The sequence below is a fragment of the Balaenoptera borealis genome (assembly GCF_965194805.1).
Source record: "Balaenoptera borealis genome assembly, chromosome: 3".
Classification (NCBI taxonomy): domain Eukaryota; kingdom Metazoa; phylum Chordata; class Mammalia; order Artiodactyla; family Balaenopteridae; genus Balaenoptera; species Balaenoptera borealis.
In genome coordinates, this window is record NC_138866.1 from 121,845,758 (window position 1) to 121,864,249 (window position 18,492).

Consider the following 18,492-nt stretch of genomic DNA (forward strand, 5'->3'; position numbering starts at 1 on the left):
CATAACTGGGAGCCGGGACAGCCTTCCCGAGCCTTCCGTGATCTTTAGCGCCCTCCTGGGCCCCGGAGCCAGGCGGGCGCTCAAGGCCCGCCTGGTTTTCACTGGGGCGACAGCGGAACAATGCTCTCCTCCCCGCACGCAGGAAGGGACAGGCGGGCACAGACGGGGTTGGGGCTCCACCTTTTGGCTTCCGGCGCCGTGGGCCGGGGACGCCCCCGTCGCGTCTTTGGGGCCTACGTGCGACGCAACACGGCGGGAGGCGGGCCGCGGCCGGGGACTTCCTCTCGGCCCTCCAGGAACCAGGCTCCGCAGCTGCCTCACCGACCTGGCCTGAGAAGGCGGGTCCTCCATAGCCTTCGAGTCGAGGGCTAGAGCGGCCAGGCCGCCGAGCCGGGTCGAGCCCGGGCGGGCGACGGCTGCGTCACGCGAGGGGCGGGGCTGCCACGGGCGGAGGCCGGAGCCGGAAGCGGAAGAGGCGCTCGGAGCGGGGAGTGGGGCCTAGCTGCAGCCGGAGCCTGGGAGACGGTGAGTATGGGGTCCGGGCCCGCGACGGGAGCGGTGGCGGGCGGTGAGCCGGAGGCGTGGGCGCGCTGGGTGTGGATCCCAGGGCTCCCGGTTCGGTCTCGGGCTACTCCCTTTCGTTTTCTTCTCGGTCTATCTCAGGCCGCGGACCCGACCTCTCACCCCTGACCCGTCGTTTCTCCCCCAGAGGGCGGTCACCGCAGATCCCGACCTCTCGATCCCGCGTGTCGGAGTCCGAGCCTAAGAGGTCTCTGAGGCCCCAGCAGGGATCCTGTTTGGGCCCTGCACCTGCCCGCGGAATGGGGTCGGGGTCCTACCTGGGATAGCCTGGAGGGGCTTTCAGACCACTCCCCTACCCCCGGCTCGAGGCTTAGTTCGCACACTCCTCTTCCCCGCGCGGGTTGGAGTTTGATTCTGGCCCAAGCTGGCCTTCCCCTCCCCTCCCCCCTCCCCCTCCCCCAGGTCTCCCCTCGCCTCCACTGGCGGCGGTTACGGGGGACGGGGCTCTGAGATCTGTGGGAACCGAGGCGTCAGGAGGGGACGCGAGCGAGGGTCTCAGGCCCCCTGCGTGTTTTGTTGTGATGCTGGATCCGCTCCAGCCCGGAGGAGGGGCCCGGCCAAGCTGACAGTACAAATGCCTGGGCTGCTCCTCGGTCCGGGAATCTCTGTGCTTTAGTTCCGGGTGCGGGTGTCCTCGTGTGGAGCTGGGGTGGGAATCGCCTGAGCCAGGGCTCCGTCGAGGCGGAGTTGGCGGCCTTCCAGCTTCCCTCCTCCATGCCCTTGAAAAGGAGGAGCGTTTCACCCGGTGGTGGCGGCTTGCAAGGTGGCAGGTTTGAGGTTGCAGCGGTGGGGCAGCGTCAGCCAAAAATAACCATGGGGCGCTGGGGTGGCTGGAATCCGGGAGGGCAGCCACTGACCTGGCTGGCTGCTCTTCTTGTCAGCCCAGTTCTCTGGCCAGGACCAGCAAATGAGAAGACAACTAGGCCTGTGCTCAGAGAAAAGCTGGCATCCTCCGCCTGGTTTCCTTCACCTTACCTTTTTCTTCATTGTGCAGAGGCAGAGCCTTCCAGAGCATAGCTTAACAACCTGTTTGCTGAGGTCTCAGAGAATCAGAGATAATTGATGAGAAATGGGCCCTAGAGCCCTAGCTGGGAAGATAATGAGGAGCATCTGGTATTCCTAATATTTCACTTGCCTAGAATGTGTTAAAGGAGAAGTTATATCCTCTATGATTGCCTTGTGTGTGATGTCTTACATAGCTTTCATACTTGTCATCTCCTTTGCCAAGTTGGCTGGGAGGTCGTGTTATCTCCATTTTCCAGGTATGGTAACCAATGCCCAGTGTATAAGGTCACGAGGCCAGTAAGGCAGCACTGGGATTTCGTTCAAGGTTTTCTACCCGATCTCTCTCCCCTCTGGTCCCTTGGAAGGGACTTAAAAATGTCCTTAATGCCCTTAGGGCATTTAACACAGACCCAGAGGTGTTACCTGGAACCTTTTTAATGTTGGTAATGAAAAGCTGCCTTCAGTACCTCTTGTGGGCCCAGACCTGTGCTAGGCCTTTGACCTAAAGGCATGTACTACGCATGTTACTTAAAGGAGTGATATAATTTAATCTGCACAGAACCCTGTAAGAGATTACTATCCCCTTGTTGCAAGAGGAAGCTGAAGGTTAGACTTGTTTAATAACTTGCCTAAAGGCACAAGCTAGAGGTGGCAGTGCCAGGATTCAGATTGACATCTGAAGCTGTGCTCTTTTCCACTAACATGAGCATACATAAGAATCTTCTAGGTCCCAGGAGAGAGTCTTTGGCCTGTTGTAGACTAGACCATGTCTTCCAGGTCTGGTGCTTTGCCCAGTGAGGATGGGCAGGGCCTTTGTCCTGGCCATTGGAGCATCTTCCTTGTCACTTATTGAGATGCGAGACAGTGCCTTCATTCCATCGCTTGGGCACCTGACCCAGCCATAATTGCAGGGAAACAGTGAAATATTAGTCAGAACAGAACAGTTCTTGAGCTGTTACAAAGTATTTATCTCCAAGGGTTGCTGTGGCCTGGGCTTCCAGGTAGACGGCAGAAGACAGCTGCTCGCGGGGAGACTGAGGGCAGTGACTTTCTCAGGATTGCAGAGAAGCTCTCAGGGGTTTTGTCAGATATGCCTCCCTGACCTGCTCGTTTACGGAGAGCCATTCCATTCTGTTCTCCTCCAGACAGACCTTTCTCATAAGATGGGACAGTCTCAGTGGATTTGTCCAAAATGTGCTTGATCAGGCAAGCCCAGGACTGACCACCATTGGTTGGCTATGGCCAAGTGAAGGGTTGGGAGGAAGGCTGGCTACGGTCTCTGGCCCAGCCCTCCTGTGGAGGCAGTGTCAGGGTTTGGGGTGTGGGTGGAACAGGGAGCTGGCCTCACATAGCCATCTTTCTCAGCTGATGGCTGATCCAATCTGGCAATTTTCTGTGGTGGGTGTAAGTCCCGACTGAACCAGGAATAGTGAGGTGGGGCCCTTTTGGCCTGCCTCCCCGAGCCCAGAGCCTGCCAGACAGCCAGCCTTCTGACTTCTTTTGAGATGGGCACAGAAGAGGATACTGGAGCAGGGACTCTAGAAGAGGGCACAGTAATGGTACTGTTGGAGGTGAGGTACTGCCTGGCATGGCACCAGTGACAGGTGGTCTGCGGGTGCTAAATAGGCCTCGGGCAAGTGACTTGGTTGCTCTGAAGACCCTGGCATCTTTACAGATGCTAGGACTGAATGTAGACCAACAAGGGCTGCAGAGACCCCCATGTCTGCTTGGCCAGACCCTCAGGTAGGCTAGGGAATGTTTGTGGGACCCTCTTTGTCCAAGGGCTGGTCTTCTTGATTCTGCTTGTGGCTCTTCACACTGATTTGTGGTCCTTGAGCAGGGTACAATTCAGGGCCTCAGCCAGGCAACTTGGCTTCTCAAACTCGAGGGCCTTCACCCCTTGCTCCTGTGTATTGGCTCCCTGCCAGCAGCCTTTTGACTCTGGCCTCTGGCTCGATGGAGCAGGCACTTCATAGGACTCTACAGACAGTCAGGAGGGAATTGAGCACAGGAGGCGCCCTTTCTACTTGGCCCTGGTCTCCTGTGATGGTGCTCACCAGCCCCTCCCTGCATTCTGCCTCGGCACCTGTCCTGGCTCTCCAGGTTCCCTGAGTGCTCAGCCCACCAGGCCAATGATGCTGTGCTGGGGAGGCAGCTGCTTCTTTGTTCTCTGGTGGAGAAGGGTGTTACCCATTGTCTGCTGTTTGACCAGTGTGACCTGAGTTCTTCATTTCATGAACCCCTGGGAGGGGCTGCCCCCAGACAGAACAATGGGCCTCTTCTTCAGGAGCACCTAGGCTGCCTGGGCAGCCCTGTGGCTGGCTGCGTGTTTAGCAGGGCTTTCTATTTCTCATGGCCTAGATGCATCACTGTAAGCGATACCGCTCCCCTGAGCCAGACCCGTACCTGAGCTACCGATGGAAGAGGAGGAGGTCTTACAGTCGGGAGCATGAAGGGAGACTGCGATACCCCTCTCGAAGGGAGCCTCCGCCCCGGAGATCTCGGTCTAGAAGGTAAGAGGGAACTAGGTTGGAAGAAAGGATTCCTTCCCACTTCCGGGCTAGGGAGACAGCCTGGAGGCTTGTGGCAGCCCTGGGCCTCTTCAGGTGACTACTGCCTCTGCCCGGCTGCACATTGATCACTGCCCTGTCCTCTTCAGGCTCTTCCCCTGATCTCACCTGCATTCCCTGGCCTCAGTTCGCCACCATCCGTGCCAACCCTTCTTTCTCTATCCTTGAGTCTTCCTTCTCCTGACACATTACCCCGTTTTCTAGGCCAGCATCTCCCCTGCTAACCTCTGAGCCTTCCTCATTGTGGATTGGGAACATAACCTCAGCCCTTTCCAGAAGTTGGTCCCTGGTCTTAACTCAGTCCCGAGACCAAAAGAACAGTCTCTGCAGGCCACAGAGAGCTCTGGGATGGGGGACCCTCAGAGGTCCTCCACCATGCTCACCTTTCCCAGTGCTCTGCCTCCTGTGGCGCTGGAGGGGTGCTGTCAGGAACCGGGGTTCTGGATGTTGGATTTCACGCACACGTGCTCCCCCTCCCCCACTTCCCCTAGTCTGGATGCCTCTGCTCCCACAGGCTACCCTTGTGAGCGCTTTGCAGGGGCCCCACCACATGAGTCTTGACTAGTAGCAGGAGCCCGGTTGGTGGGAGGAGGCTCTGACCAGTGTCCCTATCCCCGTCTTGGCAGCCATGACCGCCTGCCCTACCAGAGGAGATACCGGGAGCACCATGACAGCGACACATACCGGTGTGAAGAGCGGAGCCCATCCTTTGGAGAGGACTACTATGGATCTTCACGTTGCCATCATCGACGGCGGTCACGGGAAAGGGAGCCGTACCGGACCCGCAAGCATGCCCACCACTGCCACAAACGCCGCACCAGGTCTTGTAGCAGCGCCTCCTCGGTGAGTGGTGGCCAGAGTGTGCTGGCTGGGGCTTAAAGGCCTCGTCTCTGTCTAGCCTTCTCTCAGGCTGGCTGGTCTGGGTGAGTACTGCCAGCCCTGCGCACGTGCATTTGGTGTGCGTGCGTGTGTGTGTGTGTATGTGTCGTCTGGTCCAGGTGCAGGGCTGGGCAGGGGGCCCGGCTCCTCTATCTTCTGGCCCATGGGCAGTGGCAACTTAGGGGCTCTGGTTCCGGCGCTGGCTGGTCCCCAGCCTATCTGTGTCTCCACACCACTCCAGGCACAGGCCACATGCGCAAGTAGCCAGAGACACTTCTTCAGAATCCTTAATAGGGTTGCTGGTACGTGGTCTGGAGCTGTATGGCCTGGTCCTCCCCACCCAGAGATTGCCCTACACACACAGCTGAGTGCTCCGACTGGTATGGACTGCATCCACCTCTGCAGTCTCTTCTCCACACCCCTCAACAAAGGCCCGGAGGCTGGAGTGCCCACGGGTAGGGGAGGGCCCGTCAATTAGCTTGAACTGGGACCTTCCCTCTAACCTCCAGTCAGGTCCTCTGCAGCCTAGCCTCTTCACGTGAGGGGCAGTCAAGGCAAGGGGGACGAGCTGCCTGTGTGGTGGGGCATGTGAAGAAATGGCAGAAAGGCCCGCAGCTCCAGGCCTTGTCCAGCTGCAGGCCACATGCCCAGAGCAGGGCCTGGAAACATCCTTAATGTGAAGGGTTGTATAGAAGGGTCTCTGCTGAGACCAGGAAACCACACTGCGCTCAGGCCTCTGGGAAGGAAGGCCAGTTGTGTATCTCTGAGGGTATATGCTGTCTTCTCTTCTCTTCCCCAGCTCTCTTCCCTCCCTCACTCGCTGCCGGCCGTGAGGCCCCTGAGGAGTAGTGGTGCAGCAGTGGAGGGGAGCCAGGCGTCTTCTCTGCCGAGCTTTCCCGTGGTTCTTTGAGTGGCCACGGGTTGAGGTTGACTGGGCACCCGGCATGGCCCGGTGGCCTCTCTGCACACTGCCACAGGATGGTAGTGCAGGTCTGTGGCTCTGCTTCTTCTCTTTTTGGTGCCCTCTGTCGTCATGAGGCTCAGGATGGGCCGGGCCTGGCCTGTGAGTAGCATAGGTGCCAAGGCCAGGGCAGGAGCTGGCTTGGGGCCTGTGTGGGCCATCGTGGTGGTAGGCCTTGGAGAGTCGACTGGCCCAGAGGATCCAGGGCTCCTTCCCTGCTCGAGGCTGGTGGCACAAGGGCTGCTGACGGAAGGCCGTTTCTGCTGGTGATGTTAATTAAGTCTGGCCACGGATGCCGTCTAGGGACAAGTGGCAGCTGTCGGGCATGTGCAGGACTGCGTGGGCGAACAGAGGCAGGCAAGGGCAGGCTGGGCATTCTGCAGCTGAAGCCAGCCAGAGTGGCCTCTGACCATTCTGGATGATCGGACCCAGGCTGGGCCAGCCATCTTCTTGCGCCGTTCTCACTGCGTCTTCACCCTGGCCGAAGCCATCATGGGAGGGCCCGGGAGGGGGAGACTCAGTGGAGGAGGGAGTCAGGCCTGTGACTCCCTACACGGCAGCCCCTCAGCAGCAGAGGCTGGTTGTCTTTCTGAGCATTTGCAGCACCCTTCTCTTAGATAATGTCCGAGTTTTCTTTACATACCTGTAGCTGTTTTTACTTTTCTGTTTTTGAAGTCAGTTTGTGTCTTGACGTGTCCCTTGCAATATCCCTATCGTTATATATGCTGTGTGCCTTATGAAATGCTGGGATCTGGAAAATCCAATCAACCAACCCACCGGCTCCTCACCGTCTCCACCTCTGCCTTTGACTGACACCTCAATCTGTCAATCGGAACCGCCTACCATGCGATTGGTCGGATGGCGTTTCGGGGGGCGGTGCATGCAGAGAAGCCAACAGAGCAGTAAGCGCAGCAGCCGGAGTGTGGAAGATGACAAGGAGGGCCACCTGGTGTGCCGGATCGGCGATTGGCTCCAAGAGCGATGTACAGCCACCTTTCGTAAAACTTTACCTCTCTACTTTCTACCCCCCTTGTTAGACGAGACCTCTCCTGCCTGGAGGGGCCTCTAGTGCGCGTGGCGCCTTAGCGGGGCCACAAGTAATTGCCTGAATGACACAGACGCTAGCAACTTCTGTTTTTAAGAGTGTAGCAGTGAGAGAGAAACCTTTTTTGTTTTTGAGAATTTGAATGCTGTGAACTTGCAGGAGCTGCCGATCCTCTGTCCTCCAGATCCTCATGCCCTGTTTCTTTTCTCTCCTAGATGAGATCGTGGGGAACCTGGGTGAAGGCACCTTTGGCAAGGTGGTGGAGTGCTTGGACCATGCCAGGTGAGCCATCTTCCTGGGAAGAGTTGGCCTGAGGTTCTTGAAGGTGGTGACAGAGCTTAACCTCTTTCTTTTTAAAGGGTAGCACCAAAGCAGAGTTCTGACCTGTGCATATTGGGGTTGTGCTGATCCCCTGAACTAGGGAGAAATTCTTGGGATTCCATAGGCATGTGGCATCTCTGCCCAAGAACTGCTGGTCAGTGAATGGCGCTGCCCCAGTTTCCCCACTTCCCCAGGACTGTGGTTGCGGATATCAGAACAGGGCAAGGACCTGGCTCCTCCGTGGTTTGGATCTGCTTCCTGTGATCTCTTAGAATCTGGGCCTGGCAGGGGGTTGAGAGTACTGCTGAGCCCGACTCAAGCATGAGCCCTCACCCTCTGAAGGTCTGCCTGAGAGGCCGTGCAGGCCCCCGCTGAGAGAAAAAGACCCTGGGCTTTCTCACCAGGCAGGCTGCTGCCTTCTCCAGTGTGGCTAGGGTTGGGCCCCTTTGAGTGTGCCGAGCTAGAGCAGGGGTGCATCCGTGTGTGTAGGGGTGCTCCTGGGGGTACCTTGCTCCCTTCTAGACGGAACAGTGAAAAACATTTCTGTCCCCTTGCCATTCCTCAAGACCAGAAGCCTTGCCTCCTCCACCTTAGGCTGGGAGGCTACCTCCTGGGAGCCCACTGCCTTCCCGCCTTAATGGCCCTCTCTTTGGTTTGGTGCTTCGACCAGAAAGTGCTTGTGTCCTTGTTGTCTCATTTGAGCCACGTGCTGCCCGTATGTGACTTGCACTATTTTAGAGATGAACAAACACACTTGGGGTCTGACTGTATCCCCCAGCTGTTGAATGGAGGAGCCGGGTACCGCTGTGCTCGGTGCTCCCACGTTCAGAGGGTTGCTCGGAAAGGACAGTTAGACCCAGCAGCCCAGCCAGCCATGTGGCCCCAATTTAAGGTAGTGATTATCACTGAGGAAGCCTCCCTGGGCGCCCAGTTCCCATTTAAACACCCCTCAGACCCCGTGTGGCCCAAGAGGTTAGGGCCGGGACCAGTGGGCATAGGGACATGTAGACTATACAGTGACCAGAGAGAGATGTGGCAGATCTGAGAGCTGTGCCACATGGGGGCTCTCTGGGCTGTGTCACTCTGAGCAGCTAGATGGAAAGTGAGCCTTTGAAGTCACTAGTGGGTAGGCACAGGGCTTGGGGGACCTTTAGGGAGTCCAGAGGGAGTCGGCCAGTGGGCTTGTTGTGAGGAGGCAGAATTCAGCTCAGCAAAAGGAAGGGCCGTCCAAGCCTGGCAGTAGTTGTGTGGAAGTGACAAGCTCCCTGTGTCGAGGGTCGGAATGCCCTTGAGGGATCCTGTTCTAGGAGGCTGGAGTGGTGGTTTTTCCTGAGGTCCTCTCCTGCCCTGAAAATCTGGGAAAATGGGATAGGGAGAGAAAAGCAGGGTGTTCTCTAGAAGATGCCTCTGCCCTGGGGCCTGTAAACCTTTCCTCAGGCACCGAGGCCAGCTTCCCAGAGGCCTCAAGGCCACACCGTTGTGGGCCAACACTTATCACTCTAGTATCCCACTGGGCATCTGGACTCTGGCTGTTCCTTCCTGACAGCGTTGGGCCTAGCAGGCTACCCTCAGCAGATATTCTCTGCTGAGATTTTGCAGGTGGCCTACAGGGGTGGTGCTGGGGGTAAGGGTGGGAGGTGTGGAGCAGGAATTATTAAAATCCTCATGGACACTGAACAAGGGTTCCTGGCAGTCAGTGGTCTCTGATAAATGCCGTGGCTGGTAGGCAGGCAGGTGGGGCCAGGGTGGTGTGCTAAAGGGATCGGCCCTGGGGTTCCCAGGGGGAAGAGCCTGCTGCTGGGGCCCTTACCCTCTTGCCAGGCCCTCACTCCATGCTGGAACCCCAGAGTTGTAGATGTGCTCTGGAAGGTCAGGAGGTGCCGCAGAGGGTTCCGAGTGGGACCGCCTGGCCAGGATCAACGGACTGGCCTACAGGTTGGGTTACTGAGTGAGCTCTAGGGCTGGCGCTGGTCAGCAGGATAGGGCTCTACTCCTCTGCCCACGCCCCCGGGAGCTGGCAGTGGCTGAGATCATAAAAGCCTAAGACTGGCACGGATGCCAACAGCAACTTGTTGTTATAAGGGTAGAGGTCTAGTGTTATAAGGGGTAGGCTGGGCATCAAGAATCTGCTATCTTCAGGGCAGGCCCTGTTCCTAGAGACCTGAGTAGTGTTTGCCAGGAGTTGCTGGGTTGGGGTGGCGGGTGGGGGAAGGGCTGCACAGCTTCTCATGAGAAATTCTGCTTCCTTCCCTGGTCCAGAGGGAAGTCTCAGGTTGCCCTGAAGATCATCCGCAACGTGGGCAAGTACCGGGAGGCCGCCCGGCTAGAAATCAATGTTCTCAAAAAAATCAAGGAGAAGGACAAAGAGAACAAGTTGTGAGTGTCGGCAAGGAATGGGAGGGAAGCTTCCTAGGGGGCAGCGTCCACTCCGGCCCCAACTGCCTGGACCCACTGGGGCTGAGCAGTGCCCTTTCACCTGGTTGGCACCATGCCTTCTGCTGACAACCAGAGCCAGGGGAGTTTGGCGAGTGAGTCTTGCTGGAAGGAACCTTTGGATTTCAATCTAGGCTCCACCACAACCAGCTCTGTGTTCTGAGGCGGGCCTCCCCGCCCTGAGTTTGTGAATTGGGGGCTTCATTGGGTTGTGGTGGGCATTAGACAAGATACAAACCCAAAGCTGTTTGGGGCTCTCATATAGTCAGAGATATCCAAGGGAGAGCCACCTTTGGCACACAGACACTGAGCATTTCCCCTCCTCCAAGCACTGTGCTGAGCCCTGCAGGATCTCAGGAAGCTCAGCTGAGGGAGTTGAAAAAAGCAATGCTTGTTCTGTGGAGTGTACTGCTGTTACCCCACCTCTTTCTCTGAGATGCAGGGATTGTGCCCATAATTTTCTTTGTCTATGTGTATCTGCATCCTGCGTGGGACCCAGCAGCCTGGGAGGGAGTGGGGACTGGAGTCACCTGAGGAGAGGGGGTGAGGCAGCCAGCCCCGCGCAGCGCAGACCCTGAGCCCCATCCATCCTTCTCCTCCAGCCTGTGCGTCTTGATGTCTGACTGGTTCAACTTCCATGGTCACATGTGCATCGCCTTTGAGCTCCTGGGCAAGAACACCTTTGAGTTCCTAAAGGAGAATAACTTCCAGCCTTACCCTCTACCACATGTCCGGCACATGGCCTACCAGCTCTGCCACGCCCTTAGGTGTAAGTTTCCGCCCTCAAATGGAGCATGGGTCAGCCACATATCTGCAGCAAAGTCATCTGGTGGTCCTGCTCTCCATCATTCGCTGTAGCACATCGTTAACTATTCTGCTGGGCCAGAGACACCAGGGCCCCTTTGGCTGAAAGGCCTTCAGGTAGGAATCTGTGAGGATGGAGAGGCTGCAGTCCCCTCCAGGGGCCTCCTGAGCTGGCCTCTGCCCCCAGGCACTCGGGAAAAATAAAAGGAAAGAGCCGCTCTAGAATTAGCCCCGTACCACCCCGGTTCCTACCCTCCTGCATAGGATGAAGAGGTCAAAGACTGACCTGGCAGGTCCCACCCACAGGTCCTGTCAACATAGACACCCTCTGTCTCACCGTCATTTCCCATCTGTCTGCCAACCTTTGAGAGCATATCTGGTGGTGCCTGTGCTCAGCACTGCAGGATTTGCAGTGGTTGGAACAGGTCGGGAAGGCTCGTTGGAGAGGAGGTGGATAGACCTAGAGCTAGACTACAGGGTCTGCATAGATGATGGGACAGGGGAGAGTGTTCCAAGCCAGGTGAGCACTCAGCGACGGCCCAGAGCCTGGCATGTGCTGCAACTCATTCTGGTGAAGAGAGGGCCCATGTTGGGAGAGATGGGCCACGTCGTTGTGAGGGTCTTGAGTGCCAGATGGGAAAAGTGATGCGTGGCAGGGTACCACCATCGGTGGGACAGGAGTTGGAGAAAGAAGGCAGACCTCTCCCCGCTCGGGGCTGGGGATGAGGAGAGGCAGGACTGGCTTCATTGTTGTGCTTCACAGGGGGCCCTGTGCTTGGTTTAATACTCTGCTGCTACCATCTTGAGATTCTTAACTTTTGAATAAGAAGACCTGCATTTTCATTTTGCCCTGCGCCTTGCAAATTACATAGCTGGTACTGGGGAGAGGGAACCACCCCAAGGCTGATGCTGCAGCTCTGGTGAGAGACAGGTTGAGGAGGCCTGGTCCCCTGCAGAGAGGTGGAGGGAAGTTTTATAAATGGAAAAAGTCTCCCCTGCCCCCTCAAGAATCAGAACCTTCCAAGACCGTAAGCACAGAGAACTCTAGAGAGGGAAGCCAGTACAGAGGCACTTCGGTCTGCTCCCTTGGCCCACTGCTGAGGTTAGGGGCTGTGAGGGGCTCTGGCAGGCTGGCTTTGGAGGAGGGAGCTGGCCTAGTGCTGGCAGGTGCGCCAGAGAGGAAGCCCAGGTTTTCAGTGTCTGCTTCCCTCCTGCTTCCCCAGTTCTACATGAGAACCAACTGACCCACACAGACTTGAAGCCAGAGAACATCCTGTTTGTGAATTCTGAGTTTGAAACTCTCTACAATGAGCACAAGGTATTGGTGGGGGAAAAGATTGAGGCCCTGTTCCAGGGTGCGTTACCCACCAGGACAGACTCGACCTGGCTCACCTTCCTTGCCCTTCAGAGCTGTGAGGAGAAGTCGGTGAAGAACACCAGCATCCGAGTGGCTGACTTCGGCAGTGCTACCTTTGACCACGAGCATCACACGACCATTGTGGCCACCCGTCACTATCGCCCGCCGGAGGTGATCCTGGGTGAGTGACTGTGTAGCCCCCAACCCTGATAAAGCGGGCAGTTGTTGGGAGGGTATAAACAGGGAGTGAGGTGCCTGTCCACCACCTGAGGCCAGTGTCCTGAGTCACTGTGGCTGTTGACTTGGCCTTACCAAGAAAGAGACTTCTACTGGGTTTTGGGCAGGAGCCTCGCCAGGCAGTGTGGTAGCTGTGCTGTGACCTCTAGGCTGGGATCTCATAGCCTGTCCCATCTTGGCTTTCAGAGCTGGGCTGGGCACAGCCCTGCGACGTCTGGAGCATTGGCTGCATTCTCTTTGAGTACTACCGGGGCTTCACACTCTTCCAGGTAAGGCCTCTCCCACATCACCCCACTACCCTAAGGGCTGCTACTCTGACAGGCTGCAGAGGCCTAGTGTGGGACCACTGCCCACCAGTCAGCATGTTGCGAGATTGTCTCCTGAGGGTTGTAGATGCTGGAAGGAAGAGGTCAGGGTAGCTGGAACACTCAGGGAGTCTTGTGGTCAGCCATCAAGGATGGAGGACTGGGGTGGGAGGAGTGAGCATTCCAGGCAAGGGGCACCGCATGCGTGAGGGCATGGAGATGGGCTGGCGCAGGGCACCTTCTGGGGAGAGAGTGAGGAACGTAGCCAGAAAGAGGTGTGTAGTTATGCAGTGCACCTGAAGGGTCAAGGAGTCTGACCGTGACCCTGAGAGAACAGGCTGGCCTCATCCCTGGTCCCAGGCTGCCACCAGGTCAGAAAGGCTGGGACTGCTATTCCATTGGTGGGTTTGCATCTCCTGGGGCAAGAAGGGAACTTGCCCATCTTTTTTGTCCTTTATTCCCTGAGGGACCCTGAGGGGGCGGAGGCTGGCACTGACCCCCACTTGCTGTGTCCCTAACCTTCCACAGACCCACGAAAACCGAGAGCATTTGGTGATGATGGAGAAGATCCTAGGGCCCATCCCATCACACATGATCCACCGTACCAGGTAAGGAGCCCTGGTTGCTCCCTCAGGGCTGGCCTAGGGGCCTTTCCCACCTTGGAGTGACCTGGCAAACCTGTTGCCGAGACCTTCCTACTGGGTCAGGCCAGGATCCCCTGCCTTGCTTTGCTGCCATTCCTCCGGCTGCCGCTGTCTTTCCCATTTAGGACTTGACCCTTCTTGTCCTTTGTTTTCAGGAAGCAGAAATATTTTTACAAAGGGGGCCTGGTTTGGGATGAGAACAGCTCTGATGGCCGGTATGTGAAGGAGAACTGCAAACCTCTTAAGGTCAGTTTCTGGCTTCCCTCAGCTCAACTTATGCCAAGGAGACCCCAGGCACTGGGCAGACACACAGCAGAGAGACAGGCCAGGCAGCTACAGGCTGCCTCCTGGTTCCGGCCCTATGGGAGGCTGTGCCTAAGGCTGCTGGGTGCTGGCAGTGGGGCTTCTTGCAAACTGCCCCAGAGGGGCCCTTAGCTCTACCCCTTCCCCACAGGGTGGCTGTGAATGTAATTGGGGAACACCAGAAGAGCCAGATGTCAGAGACCGTGCTACTTCCTGCCCCCTCTTCTCTCAATTTTGGGAAGAACTAGGCAGGACTGAGGTGAGGGGTAGGGAAGACCTAGACATGGCCAGGAAGCCTCTGTCAACTGCATTTGGTGCTTGGACAAGTGAATTCCACAGAGGTGATTTCTACCCACCTGTCAGAACTTTGCACTTGGGGGCAGAGGCACCAAGCCAGCAAGACACCCAGTAGCCTGACAAGTTCAGAGCAAACATTATTACAGGCACAAAAAGAAAAGAGCTGCTCATTGTCCAGGAGGGGAGAAGTAGTCCTCCAGGGAGGCATCCCTGCCTCCTCAGCCACGCAGCAAGGCTTCCCAGAGGCAAGGGGACCTGCTGTGGCTTCCCACGACCCTGCCATCACACTGAGACACCTTGTGTCCCTGAGCAGAGTTATATGCTCCAAGACTCCCCGGAGCACGTGCAGCTGTTTGACCTGATGAGACGGATGTTAGAATTTGACCCTGCCCAGCGCATCACATTGGCGGAGGCCCTGCTGCATCCCTTCTTTGCTGGTCTGACCCCTGAGGAGCGGTCTTTCCACACCAGCCGCAACCCAAGCAGATGACAGGCGCAGGCCACCGCACTGGGAGATGGAGAGCGGAACTGGGCTGCCCGGCCCCTTTTCTCCAACCTCTACCACCGGCCCCAGGGCCAGAGCCACCCAATGAACAGTGCAATGTGAAGGAAGGCAGGAGCCTACAGGGGAGGAGACTTGATGCCCAGCTGCCAGAAAGCACAGATTTGACCCAAGCTATTTATATGTTGTAAAGTTATAATAAAGTGTTTCTTACTGTTTGTAACCCCTGGTACCAGTGTGTCCATCTCCAGGCTCCTTGCCTTCTCCCTTCCCTACCTTATTAATAAAGTCTTTCTTAGCAGTTCAGCTTGTGGAGAGCTAAGTGTGAACTGGGCCAGGCACAGAAGGGCTAGCCAGAAGCTCGGGTGTCCCTCTGGGCCCAGAAGAGCAGTGGTAGGTCTGCTGAACAGTCCTAAAAGGGGACTGCAGGCCCCTTTACCTCTCAGCCCCAAGGAACGTAAGGGAAATGGCCCACTGGTTTTACCTATCCTTCCAGCCCTGTCTTTGGCTGGGACTTTAGGCTGTTATGTGCCCGATAACTTTAATGAAGTGAAGTGTGAGAAGCAACGCAGGCTCCTAGGGCTGGGGATGCAGTACTTCACTGCAGCATACCGAGCAATTTACCACAGAGCACAGGACTCCGTCATTCAGCTTTATTTTCGTGCTGGTTTTTGGTTCCCCAAGAGCTGCATGAGTGATCATCTTGGCCACCTGACGGGGGGTCCCTGGGACTGGGCACTGTGGGCAGGGTGCCTCTGAAAAGAGCTGAAGAGAGAGGAATCATGCTTATCTTTACCACCACTGGGGAAGGCCCAGGCTGAGGGCAGGAAGAGGCTCCAGTGCCACCTGGGGAGAGAACAGGGAGAGGCTTGGGCACCAACTCCCAGTGGCCCCTCAACACAAGGCCAACACCCCAGGGTCACTGTGACTTACTGGAGCAAGCACAGTCTTCTGGGCCAGGGTTCTTCTAGCTCGTTTTTCACTGTACCCAATTAGGAGACCTCACTGCATTAACAGGCAGCCAGAACCTGTTTAATGGTTGCTTACTAAAATGCCTGTAATCCAGCACTGCTCCTCAGATTATGGCCCTGCCTCTAAAGAGAGGGCCCCATTTTGGGAGCTTCTTGGTCCTGAGAGTGAGCAGAGGCTCAGGAAGGATACACAGCACGGGATTCACAGTCGCTGGCCTTCCACTGCTGGAGACAATTTAACATCTGAGGGAAGATGAGAGGAAAGGAGGGACCAGCCCTCTCTCCCCTGCCTCATCTGCTCCTGGCTATGCTCCTATAAGAAAAGTGATAAGTAGCCTGAAACCCGTGGTACCAGGGCCTACCCTGTGTCCATGATCCTTGGCAAGCCCTTCCACTCACCCCTTTAACCAGAGTGGGTGGGCACAGAGCAGAAGGAAGCCTGAAGCCCTGAAAAAGGCTTTAAAGCACAAGCCTTCTGCAAGGGCCCCTCTCAGGAACTTCAGGGCATGGCTCCTGTTCCACCAGCCTTCAGGGCCTGGGCCTGTGAACAGCTGGGGGCTTAGTGCCTTAGGATCTGAGCAGCAGTGTGTTCCTAAGGCTGAGCCCCACCGGCTGGCTCATCCAGAACTAGCCTCATTTTGGCATCTTTGAGACAGGGTGCTGGCCCTGAGCCCACTCATCTAGAGACAACAATCATAAAGGGTTCAAGGCCCAGACTGTAAAAGCTGGGGTAGAGCCCACATGGGAGGGACGTGCGTCCTGCTCTGGGATCACAGCTGCCGGGGACCATTTCAGGGGAAGGGCAGAGGGGGCAGAAGAGCGTAGGGGGTGTGTGTGCAGGCAAGGAGGGGTGGGGAGTGGTGGCTTAGGACGGAAGCACCAGGGAGCCTCTTCTGGCTCAGCACCAGGCTCCCCCAGGGGCCTCCCCAATACTGAACATTAAAGCTGCACCCTGAGGGGTCTGGCCCCAGACCAGGCAAAGGCTCAGCCCCCAGCTATAGAGTATGGGGTTGGGGGGCACTGCTGGCAAGATGGGCACTGTGGTTCTACAGTAACATAACCTTATACTACCTGTGCTGAAGACAACAGAAAAACAGTAAAAAAAATCCCAATACAGTACAGTAACACCATTCTGATGCCATTCCCCTTCCCTGCCTCCCAGAGTGATGGAGTGGAAAAAAACTTGAAAAAAAAACCCCAGCATAAAACTTGGATCAGCTCAAGAGAAAGGGTCAAAAGCCCCCAAATCAACCTGTGGCAGGGCTGAGGGAAGGCCTCAAAGCCCTCAATGGAACGGAGACTGCAAGTGTGCCCTCTAGTGGACAACTGCAGCGCAGCCAGTTCTACAAGATCTGAGGAAGGGCCGCTTAGCTGGGGTTGTGAGGGAAGCAAGGGAGACAGAGCCAGCTCAGGCCCCAAACAGGGCTGCCCCACCCCGCGAGGCGCTCGCCCAGGCCCAGTGGCTGTAAACCTGACACACAGTCTGTGAGCTGCCTATGTCTGTAAACAAAGCCCCACCTGATCACGCAGGGGGCCGAGTGTAGCGATGCCTGGAGCCACTGTGCACCGAGCCTGCCACTCGCCCCGCACACCCAGTGAGAAAGCCTTCCCTGGCTAAGGGCAGGTGACAAGTCCGTTTTAAATATGAGCTGTTCTCTCAAAGAAAGAAACCAAAAAGAGAAAAAACTTAACAACAAGATCCATGAAGCTTCACATCCTTAAGGCGTTCGTTGTCAGGAGCAGCAGGGGACTGCAGGGTCCAGCCTGCCCAGAGCCCTTCTAGGCAGGGTGCAATGGGATGACAAATTTGCAGCCAAAGGGCGAGTGGTAGCTGATGCCCACCTCCTGGAATACCTGCTGGGGAATGCCGATGTCGCACAAATAGACGCGGCCTGCGTGCTCCCCCAGAGGCAGAGGTAGGCCCAGAGCCAGTGACCACTTGGCATCGATGCCCTGTTCGACTTCATGCACAGGAGGGTCTATGCTGAGTACTGGTGCCCGGTTCTGGTTGGCCCAGGCCACAGCTGCTTTGTACCAGGGCTGATCCCGCAAGAAGGCATTCTCGGGACAATCCAGGCAGTTGATCACCAGGTCCACAGGGCTGGTGGGCAGATCTGTAAGTGGAAAGAGTGCCATCTGAAAACCCCTATAAAGTAGAGAGCAGCCCAGGCTGGGACTAGAACCATGGTGGCCCCCAAGAGTGTCTTGTTCAGACACCACTCCAATGCCTCTCCAGAGGCCAGCCTTCTCAAGGCTGGGTCAGTACTCAGGCCCCGGAAGTTCCAAGGCCTGGTTAGACTGGGTGCTAGAGACCAAGGGCGTGTCAGCCTGATGGACCACTGTCCTCATGGAGCTCCCAGGCTGAAGCACTGTCCTGCTGGGTGTGCAGAGCTTCTCAGGACACAAGGCCCTTGCCTCCTCCGCACATCTGACTGACTCCCTGGTAAATTATAAGCTCTGGGAAGGTGGGCTCTACTGCCATGTCAGCCCTCACAGGGAGACCGTGCCTAGGGCTCAGGAGAAATGGGCTGACTGCCATTTGCTGTCCGGCCCAAGAAGTGTGAGCAGGCAAGAGTATGCTCATTCTACACCAGGCTGGCCTGCTCCAGACTGCCTGGCCTTGCTGGCCCCTCTCACTATCCTGGAAATGAGTCCTCCTTACAGCCCAACCTTAAGAACGGGGAAGAAATCTATCACTTCTCCCAGATGTTTTAAAAGGCTTCTCTGCTCTAACCAGGCCTCTGGGACAGTGTAAGAACAGATGTCTCAACAAGTATGTAAGTCTTGACCAGCCCAAGAGGTTAAACTGAGACTAGTGGAAATCAGACCAAACTCAAAGGTGAGCATCCTCAGACTTGCCTCCTGGGGCAGTTGGGATAGAAAGGCTTGTGGGCAGCTAGAGGAAGAACCAACTGCCTGGAAAAGGGCATCATGTTATAGATCTCAAGGGGGGAACCCACATACGAGAACCCCTCCCCAGGTCTCAGCCTTAAGTAATGACATCTCAATTAGAGACTGATGGCTTCCTTACTCAGAACAGGCCACTACGGATGGAGGTGGTGGTGTCCCTGTGGGCCCTGAGGCTCTCAAGAGTGGGAGCGGCATCTTATCTTCCGAACGCCCACAGGAGGAGCCTGGCCTGAGAGTAACGCAACCTAGAATGGCTTGCTGACATAGCTGAACACACCCTTCTTTCTTTACTTGCCTTTCAGGTACCAGGCCCTCCGGGTTTTCCTTCTCCTTCACTGACCACTCTTTCCCTGTCTCCTTAGCTGG

The 18,492-nt window shown here is 56.6% G+C and overlaps 2 protein-coding genes across 9 annotated transcripts in view; one reads left to right on the forward strand and one right to left on the reverse strand.

Annotated features, from left to right (window-relative positions):
• The first annotated feature begins 381 nt into the window (after nucleotides 1-381).
• Nucleotides 382-14,551, forward strand: CLK3 (CDC like kinase 3). 5 transcript variants are annotated; one of them, XM_082387313.1, is made up of 13 exons: nucleotides 382-525; nucleotides 3,949-4,100; nucleotides 4,784-5,000; nucleotides 6,884-6,980; nucleotides 7,258-7,324; nucleotides 9,623-9,739; nucleotides 10,399-10,565; nucleotides 11,824-11,918; nucleotides 12,009-12,138; nucleotides 12,381-12,463; nucleotides 13,028-13,107; nucleotides 13,299-13,389; nucleotides 13,598-14,551. In XM_082387313.1, exons 2-13 carry the CDS (start codon nucleotides 3,949-3,951, stop codon nucleotides 13,856-13,858), a joined length of 1,557 nt encoding a protein of 518 aa, XP_082243439.1. In that variant the 5' UTR covers nucleotides 382-525; the 3' UTR covers nucleotides 13,859-14,551. The 5 variants fall into 5 exon arrangements, with proteins under 5 accessions (XP_082243439.1, XP_082243441.1, XP_082243442.1 ...); XM_082387315.1 differs by having other exon boundaries at nucleotides 13,890-14,551; XM_082387316.1 differs by having other exon boundaries at nucleotides 385-525; nucleotides 14,057-14,551.
• A 332-nt stretch (nucleotides 14,552-14,883) lies between these two features.
• Nucleotides 14,884-18,492, reverse strand: part of EDC3 (enhancer of mRNA decapping 3) — a 52,561-nt gene continuing 48,952 nt past the window's right edge. For all 4 annotated transcript variants that reach the window (XM_082387319.1, XM_082387320.1, XM_082387318.1 and 1 more), the window contains one exon: nucleotides 14,884-17,330. In XM_082387319.1, the coding sequence (XP_082243445.1) occupies nucleotides 16,996-17,330 (335 nt within the window). In that variant the 3' untranslated portion in view covers nucleotides 14,884-16,995. The remainder of the gene's footprint in view (nucleotides 17,331-18,492) is intronic.